The sequence below is a fragment of the Carassius gibelio genome, chromosome B23 (assembly GCF_023724105.1).
Source record: "Carassius gibelio isolate Cgi1373 ecotype wild population from Czech Republic chromosome B23, carGib1.2-hapl.c, whole genome shotgun sequence".
Taxonomy (NCBI): domain Eukaryota; kingdom Metazoa; phylum Chordata; class Actinopteri; order Cypriniformes; family Cyprinidae; genus Carassius; species Carassius gibelio.
Window position 1 is genome coordinate 15,826,509 of NC_068418.1, and position 9,498 is coordinate 15,836,006.

At 44.1% G+C, this 9,498-nt stretch overlaps 1 protein-coding gene across 4 annotated transcripts in view; it reads left to right on the forward strand.

Moving 5' to 3' along the window:
* The window catches only part of LOC128011466 (sterile alpha motif domain-containing protein 11), a 58,549-nt gene extending 50,420 nt beyond the window's left edge, over positions 1-8,129 (forward strand). For 2 of the 4 annotated variants that reach the window (XM_052593920.1, XM_052593923.1), the window contains exons 8-13: positions 1,980-2,095; positions 2,580-2,658; positions 2,838-3,562; positions 4,624-4,748; positions 5,184-5,294; positions 6,359-8,129. In XM_052593920.1, coding sequence (XP_052449880.1) covers positions 1,980-2,095; positions 2,580-2,658; positions 2,838-3,562; positions 4,624-4,748; positions 5,184-5,294; positions 6,359-6,601 — 1,399 coding nt within the window. In that variant the 3' untranslated portion in view covers positions 6,602-8,129. The remainder of the gene's footprint in view (positions 1-1,979; positions 2,096-2,579; positions 2,659-2,837; positions 3,563-4,623; positions 4,749-5,183; positions 5,295-6,358) is intronic. The other 2 variants (XM_052593921.1, XM_052593922.1) reach the window with 2 other exon arrangements.
* Positions 8,130-9,498: the final 1,369 nt, after the last annotated feature.

Consider the following 9,498-nt stretch of genomic DNA (forward strand, 5'->3'; position numbering starts at 1 on the left):
TCATGCGCTGCCTTCTTCCAGATTAATTGGAGCTGCCATTGAAGTGCGAGGCACTGGCGAAAAGCAGTTATGCGATTAGCATTAACATTTCAACAGGCCGCCCGATCGATCGATGATTTCCCCACTTTGTGTCTCTCCACACCTTCCTCCACCCCTCCATCTACACATACACACACCACGTCTTCTTCTGTTTTTAAGATTTCTTTGTTATTGCTTAAGAAAGACACGCAAGGGCTATTTAGCTACGAAATGACGTAAAACCTAAGTAGAGCACAGCAAAATGTGGCTTCTCTCCTAATTTCTGATGGTTTTTTGTTTTTCGTCTCTTCTGTTTGGATGTTTATGTGTTTGTGTTGTGCTGCGTTGCTCAGTCTCTCTCCCCCTGGAGCAAGTGTTGCTCAGTCAAAGTACAAAGCAACCACACTGTTCTTTCGCTTGCTTTAGGCGCGCTGGATTTCACTATATTTATGCATGTGTTAGTGTTTTGGGGGGGGGGCTCAGTGAAGATTTGCTGTAAATGGAGGAGCTTGCATTGGCAGAGGAGCAGTAAAAAGCTTTAAAAATACACTGCATGATCTGCCTGGATTTCAACACCTCGCCACTAGCAGTCATAGTACACTTCTTCATATTTTTCCCCTCCTCCCTCTTCTCTTTTTACCCCTCCTCACATTTTCTTCTCTCCTGCCAGGGCTCAATAAAGACGGCCGCTGTATTGTATATGAACAGCCTGTGTTCTCCGCCTGTACAAAAGGAAAAAAATATAATTGAGGCTACGCGACACGCCACCTTTTTATTGGCTGAATACGGCAGAGAGAGACAGGAAGAGGAGGGGGATGTATGCTTGTGTGTTGGGGTGGAAGAGGAAGAACTGTGTTAATTAGTGGGTGCTTCAGCCTGTAGCCCGGGCGAGGCTGGGGGGCCGCCCCAGCTGTCGGAGTATGACATGCTCTTATTGTGCATTCAGGCCTCATTACCAGAATGGCAGGGCCACAGAGCACGGTAGAGCAAGAGGGAGGGAGTGAGAGCGAGGAGATGATGGAGGTTGTGGTGATGGGGGGTGGGCAAGGAAACAAACAGTGCCGCTGTCCACAACGTGACAGGACTGATGAGGGGCTACGGTGGCTTGCGTGCACCGGGGAGAGCGATAAAAATAACCGGTGGAAGAGAACGCAGCATTACCATGACACCACACAGCCATATTGTTTTAGATTTTGGAAACCTGTATTGTTAGTACATTGCAGTAACAGATTGTTGGCAACCTGTTCATTACCATAATGTTGTATAACTGTGTACCTCCTTAAAAAACCTGAATCATTACCATAACGCCACATGAACATATTAAACTGTTGGAAATCTGTATTGTTGGCATACCACAGCACAACTAAAACATACTAATCCTGTATCATTACCATAACACCATACAGCTGTACCTGACTTAAAAAGCCTGAAACATTACAATTACATAGCCGTATTAGACTGTTGGAAATCTATATCATTGTCTTGTACAGATGTAAATTGTTATGGAAAAGAACCTGTATCATTACCATACTGAAGCACAGTTGTACTGTTCGAGAAATCCTGTGTCATTACCATACCACACAATAAGAAAGTGCATGTGAGTAACCATTTACTAAAGTGACATCAAAACAGACTCTCTCTTACATGTGCTTATACATGTTATTTTGTTTTATTTTGAGTGATTCATGCGTGTACGTGGTTCCAAAGAAAAAAAGATCATTGCAATCAAAATTTCATATATTTTTGTTTCAACTTTTATTAAAAAGTAAAATGGGTTTAAACACTGTTTCATGATTACTTTAAGCAGGTTGCTGAAGGTACACATCCCATGCCAGTAAGAACAGCAACAGAAGTTGCAATCATTGTACCAGTACTATTGAAGTGCTAGGCATGTGCGATGGAGACATGTAGAAAAACTGTTGCAGTTGGTTAATGATGGTGTGTTTTTTGTTTGTGTACAGAGACATATCGCACCCTCCTCCATTGCTGTCCCCGCAGAATGCTCCTCACATTGCTCTGGGGCCTCACCTGCGTCCCCCGTTTCTGGGCATGCCTTCTGCCCTCTGCCAAACCCCAGGTGAGCTAGCTCTGCCAGATGTAACACACCCTCACATTAACTACAAACTCATTTAACCTGGGAGTTCCTTTAATGGGTTGTTTTCCACCCATTTACACATTCAGGAAAGGTCTCTGATACATCTATTTATATTTAGATTTGTCTTACATTTATGGTAGCCCCCAAAATAATTTACAAATACTAAAAAATATACATAATATATAATTATCTTTGCACTTCTGTGTCATAAAATATCATCTAAATTAATAAAGCACAAGTGGACTTTTCAAACTATAATTTAGGTTTGTTAGGGTTGAAACTGTACAGCAGTAGACACTGATCAACATTATTGAGAAAGAAACACTTTCTTGTGCAAAAAAGTTTAGCATCATTTATTTGAAGCAACTGTATTGATCACTATGTTGAATAATGTGAACAATCTGTGAGCACTATATTTATATTGTATACAGATAGATGAATTTCTTATTTTGCCATTGCCCTGTAGGTTACGGTTTCCTGCAGCCTGCTCAGGCAGAGATGTTCGCCCGTCAACAGGAGATTCTTCGTAAACAGAACCTTGCTAGGTACGAACTGCACAGAAAAATGTCTTAGACTCTGATTAAAATTGATGTTAGAGCAACTGCTTGTACTATAGCAAAATATATATAGTTAACTGATGATACTGTTTGGAATTTAATATTATAATGTAACAGTTTATTTTCGAGTTGCAGCTTGACTCTCTGACTGTGTATTGTTCCTCCAGGTTGGAAATGTCTGCTGAACTGTTGAGACAGAAGGAGTTCGAGAATCTCCACAGGCAGCGACTGCTGGCGGACCCACTGGGCCTGCATCCTGGACTCCATGCAGAACACCCTGCCTTGCGCAGCCTGCAAGAAATCCCAGAGGGCCACCCACTCCGAGAGGAGCTCAATCGCCGCAATGCCATGCTGGTTTTGCGGCACAACAACACCCCATTACTCTCCCTCAACCACCAGGGGGCAGCAGCAGGCACTTCCTCTAAAGACCTTAGCAACAGGAAGAGCTTGAGGAAAGGAGGACCACTCAGAGTAGACCAACATGGTGGTTCATCTGAGACTAAAGAGATGTTTGGGGAGGGCTGTGCACGGGATGGGGAAATTGAGGGACAGGATGAAGACATGAAAGACTTTGAGAATGATGCAGAGGCTGGGGAAGACAGGCCTGAGAGGCTTTCCAAAGTTGACGGACATAGTCTCGGTTCAGAGGTGTGCCAAGGCAAGGATGTGACCAAGTCTAGTGAAGCAGTGAAAGAGCTGGGGGAGGGATCAGGGAGACTCAGTGCTCCTTGTAGCTCCACTGGACAAGAGTCACCAACCCACCACCTCTTCACATCAGGACTGAGCAAGAGCGAGGCCAAATACCTGCCACCTGGAATCCCACCCTTACCTACCTTGCCTGGACAAGCTCTGCCCTTCACCTTTCCATACACCAGCCCTTACTTTCACACCGGTGAGTTTACAGGTCTTTAAATTTCAGATAATAAAACCCAATTACATCCAATAAGAGATACTGCATTTAAGAGACATTTAGGGACAGTTTTCATATACAAAATCCTCCAATTCCAGGTCAGCAAACTCGTCCTTATTTAAAACGCACATACACAGCACGAGTGTTAGTGACACCATATGCCTGCTCCTCAACTTTAACTATCTGTAAAATCTGGAGTTCAAATAGTATTCCTTGTCCTCAGAGAGACAGAAAGAGTGAGCGAGAGAGTTAGAGAAACTGAGAAATTGAGCCCAAAGTGCAAGCAAGCCCAGAGCAAGTTTTAATGGAAAATGAGTCACCTAATGAGGAAGTGACCAACTCCGAGAGAAGCCAAGCTAACCCTCCTCAGGCATTCTTGCAAATACTGAACATGCAATATACAAAAAGATTTTGGCTCACACACAAAAATGCACCAGTATACCAACATACATGTCTCATCGTGCCATTGATAGGATGGTCACACAAATGCGACTTTTAAAAAAAAAAAAATTCTGTCATTGTTTATAGACAAAATTATTTCCCATGCAGTTTTTTTTCTTGTCCTTATAAATTGACGTGTATGACATTGGCATACAATGGCTTTATAAACAACAACAACAAAATACTATGAATTACCATGAAAGAAGTCAGGAACGTACATTTGGGGTTGTTTCTCAAACAAAGTTACTTTCACAACGTCAGAATTATGTTCTGAAAAATTCTTTCAAGAGATAGACACATTAAAGAAGCATATAAGGTTTAGCCCAGCATTAATACAGTATCTAGTTAAAGGCTAGTAGTTGAAGTGTTTGTCCCCACCTAACTTGAATGAGTGCAGAGCAACCTTGGCCATCTGAAATGCATTACCTGCTCCAGCTGAGGGACCTCCCCCAGAAAGGGGCCCTGTCACTGACCTATACTAAACTCTGTAATAGACAGGGTCAACAACAGAGCGGGGCGTAGGCGCAAGCGTGCATGTAAGGGGACAGGGGGCCTTCTGTCTCTAATGATTTCTGCTTCCTCTCGGCCCGGCGGGCACACAGGCGCTATGGGAGGTCTTTTTGTGGATGGAGAAGAGGCAGGAGCAGCCGAGGACATCAGCAAGTGGAGTGTGGAGGAGGTGTGCAGCTTCATCAGCAGCCTAGCAGGCTGTGGGGAGTATACACAGGTGAGGACAAGAGCAGGAGCAGAGCATTGGACGCCTCCTCTCCTCCCTCTGCCTTTAACAGGGGCTACTGGAGACATACAGTACAGCACAGAATGAAGATCATGTGCTCCAATTCGTAGACGAGAACATTAGACCAGAATAGCTTGATTTAGATGTTTCTAGAGCATACTTTAAAAAGTTAGAAGGCCGCTCTGCGCTGCTCTTATCTTTCTCACTCACAGCTCTGTCTCACACATCTCACCATAGTGGATGTCACTCAGTCGCATGCGCAACGCATCACCAAAACCCCCGTCTATCACAGCGCACCTCATTTCACTGCAGATGCCCAGTGTGCATGAGCCTCCCTGTGGAATGAGAGTCATATGAATTGTGTGCATGTGGAGTGAATTGGTGCATGTTCATCAACACCAGCTGAAGCCAAGTCATCTCTTTCAGGTCTTCAGAGAGCAGGCCATCGACGGCGAGACTCTGCCACTGCTGACCGAAGACCACTTGCTCAACAACATGGGATTGAAACTAGGGCCTGCCCTCAAGATCCGTTCTCAGGTAAAAAAACAACAACAAAAAAAACACCAATACCTGCTGTACCAAGGGTGTCAAATTCTGCTACTGGAGAGCCACTTTCCTGCAGATTTCATGCAGACCTTACTTTTACACACCTCTCTGTCAAGTAATCCTGAGAACTTGATTATCTGATTCAGGTATGATTAAATAGCTGTAAATAGGGCATAGCCAAACATACTTCTCCAGGAGCAGGACTGTACAAGTTGCAATAATAGTGGGCAGGTATTCCATAGAGAAAGGGTCAGCAACTCTGTCCTAACTGCCCTAGAGAATTTAGCTCCAACCCTAATCAAATGCACATGAACAAGCTTATCAAGATATTGAGAACTACAGGTGAGTTTGATCAGGGTTGGAGCTAAACTCTGCCAAACAGAGGCATCCCAATGACCAGAGTTGTCCATCCCTGCCATAGAGCAAGGGTGTCCTATCTTGCTTGTGAGTTTAGCTTCAACCCTAATTAAACACAACCTAACAAGTTAATCAGTGTCTTCAGGATCATTTAAAACATCCAAGCAGTTGTGATGGGTAAGACTGGATCTAAACTTTGCACTGAAGTGGTCCACCAGGAGCAGGAGACTACACTCCTTGCCTAGAGTCTCCAAATTTGGTTCCCCCAGTAACTGCGTACAGTACCTGGGGGGCCCACGAGATGGACTGTAATACATGAAGCAGATTAAAACTTTTGGCTAGAACATGTTTACACCTGTGGGGCAACTTTTGTAACCTTGCCGACAGCCCCATTACCCTATAGCAGGGATAGGCAATTTTGGTCATAGATAGTTTAGCTCCAATCCTAATCAAACACACCTGAACAAGCTAATCAATGTCTTCAGGATTACTAAGGCTATGAGCAAAGTGAGGTTTTTTTTTCAGACTTTCTAGGACTGAACTTGCCTGCCCCTGAGCTATGAATAGGACCACTTTTTTATCTTTGTTTCTTCATGTGTAATCACAATTCTGCATTCATTAATCTAAGCAGACATGAAAGCAATCACTGGTCCTGTACAGTGTGAGAAGTAACGCTGGCATGTGGCTGCTTTCCTCAGGTGGCGCGACGTATTGGCAGAATATTCTACATGACCAGCTTCCCGCTGGCCCTCCCGCTGCCGCCATCTGCTCTGCGCCCCACAGACAGAGACCCCCTGCCCACCGAGACCCGCCCTCCTTCTACTGGCAGCACTTCCTCCCCATTCAGTGTGCCCCCTCCTGCCTGCCGCGCCTCCCCCAAACAGGAGAACGGAAACCCCTCCTCAGCGGGAGCTTACGACTCCACTAAACCTCCCTCGTAGATTTGGCCATTATAACTCTTGACTGCTTCTCCATATGGCAGAGGCAGTGCTTCAGGGAGGAGGTAAAAACGGAGAGAGGGGGCATGAAGGGGGCTCTCTTTGAACTATTCTTTCCTTCCTCTTACCCTCTCTACCCCCCCTCCTCCCAAAATAAAAGCAAACTTGAGGACCTTTATGCAGAGGCACTTAATCTTTTTAGGAAAAGTGTGGAGAAATGTGCAGAAAGATGAGAGACACTGATGAAATGACACGGGCTAAAACAGCTCCACTCTTCGCAGCGGCTGTGTGGAAGCCAAAATCCAAAGATGTGCAAATAGGGACTTGGGGACGAGACAGGAAGCGTTAGAGTGTGCGAGAGGTGAACGTGAGCAGACAGCTGCTCTTAAACAGCATGCCAGAAGGAAGGGAGACGCATCCAGCGAACGTACAAGGCACACATACGACATTCTTTTGTGTCAGATGCTGTAAGAAAGCAACGTTCGCTGCAATAAACTCTTGTTGTACCAAACATTCACGGGGAGCGGTGAACTTCGAAAGAAACGCTTTCTTTTTCTGCAGCTCCAACTTCCAGCCATTTTAAATTCTCTGTGGTTTTGAAAAACGAAATCCTCCAAAGAGGAGTAAATATAAGAATAGGATGGAACTCATTTGCAGTCTTGACCAGTGCAACTATGCATTCCACAGTCCAAAAACAAAGATGGATGGATGTGGAATTTTCAAACGAGATCTAGCATTGATCTCACCAGTGACGAAACAAGGTACACATACAGGGCGCTGTACTAAAGGAAGTGAAATGGAAAAGGACCTCAGAAACAGATGTGTAAAGCACTTAAAACTTCCTGTGACCAAAAGCCATCAGCCAAAGCAATGGCCCAAACTAATACCCGACAAACATCTGGGCCCGTTTTAGTTTCATAACCACACGAAAAAAAGAGCATTAGGGAAGGATGAACATCCCTCCCGATGCCTGTCCATAGATGGATTAATGCCATTGTGATGTCACACTTACTGCTGAGGGAAAGACATGTTATCCTGAATTGTACAGACACATGCTCAAGATGAGAATATACTGAAGATGAAATAAGTGGTACGTTTTGTTAAATGTAGTTGCACGAGTTAAAAATCTTTATTACCGAACAAAATGTGACTGGGCTGACTCAGTGGTACTTTTGTTCATCTTTCTTTCTGTTTGCTGTGTATTCCAGTTATAATCATCATGAGCCCCAATTTTAAATGCCACTTCAGCATATAAATGAGAAAAAAAAAATATTTATAGGAAATTTGTTTGCTGTAGTTAAGAGCAACGAAATATTAAATTGTCCTCAAATTGATCCCAAAGAACAATACTTTTCTCTTTGTTGCAGGGAAATGGAAGGCACAAAGCTCTTTATGCAAATCTTTGAGATTGTTTTTCTTTTTAAATATGTAAGCAATTCATTAAAACCGTCTCTAGATTTCCCATCAATGTTTTGTCTTCATCCTATTTTTCTATTCTCTGCTGGGTGAAATAAATCCTATTGCAAACTTGCAGATGCGTTCTTCTTTGAGTAATATGTTTATTTCCAAACTCCTCCACTGTAGGGCAGGGAGTGGTGGTCCCAGCGGATGGTAAATCCCCTGGTTAGGGGAGGGGTGGGGGGTGTTAGGGTTCAGGTCAACAACAGCTGTCAGAGCGTTAGGTTCAGTCGCAGGCCAGGGCCCCTGTGGCCCCTGCCTAACCTAAAGAACAACTGACTCTCATGGATGTCCAACATCCGGCCCTTAAAAAAATCTTTTACTACACCCGTGACTGTCAGAGCCAGGTGCTGCACGTGATGGACTGTGCTCGGAGTGATAGACGAGTAAACCTGTTACCCAGACTCGTGCAAGCACAGGCATGATGGTGCGTCAGCTCTAGTGCAAACTGAATTTACTCTAATGCAGCCCAGCTGACGTTCAGTCACGGTGGTCTGAATTTAACGTTGCTTGACGTTCTGAACAGCACCTCAAGCTGGGAGTGATGGAAAGAACAGAACACAAAATATGTGTGCTCACACTCCCATTATGCAACAGGAAAGATGCTTCAGCCATAAACAACAGCTGTTACACCCAGTTGTGAGCCTCAGAGAGGATGATTTTAAAAAGGAATAAAATGATGTTACCATTTACTGACCCTTTAAGGTGTTCTAAACCTTTGACTTGCTTTCATAAACCACAAAAAATATCTTGGGCATGTTTTTCCTTACAATTACAGTGAATGTGGACTTTAAAAAGGAAACACAATGAATGTTTTTATGATGTGTCCTCATATTCAGTGTCTTCTGATGTCTTATGATAGGTTTAAGATAGACCTAAATTAGTCATAATCTGTAAATAGTCTTTCTCTCCAGTGAACCGTATCAGTTGATCTCAAGAATGAGATCAGGCTAATTCCTAAACAAATCGTTAAGGCTTATGAACTGGAAGAAACGAACTGAATTGTTAAAAGAGAGTGAGGACAAATTTAAGTTTTTTTTTTTTTTTTGACTATTCTAGTAGAGTAGTCGTTCTCAACCAATTTCCTACAGCACCACTACAGCTGTGTGGAGTGCTGGCAGCTTAAACGCTGCTTTAAAATGCTCAGAAAAAGCCAAGCAGTTTCAGAAAGTGACGTGAAAGCACTGAAGGGGAGAGATGTTTTGATGAGAGAACAAGCTGCTCTCTGTTTTCGTCTCTTCCTCTCTCCCCACCTGGGCAGCACAGCCTGGCAGTGGATGATACGAGTGTTTGGCTGGTGCCTGGTGCTCAGGGCCGACCCCGTGCCTCCACCTCCCGCCTCTGGCCTACCCATTCACCACCTCTGAACACAAGCAGTGCCCTCGGCACAATGCAACATCTCCAAATACTGAGCTGAAAAAGATAGCCTTTAGTAGTTTTAA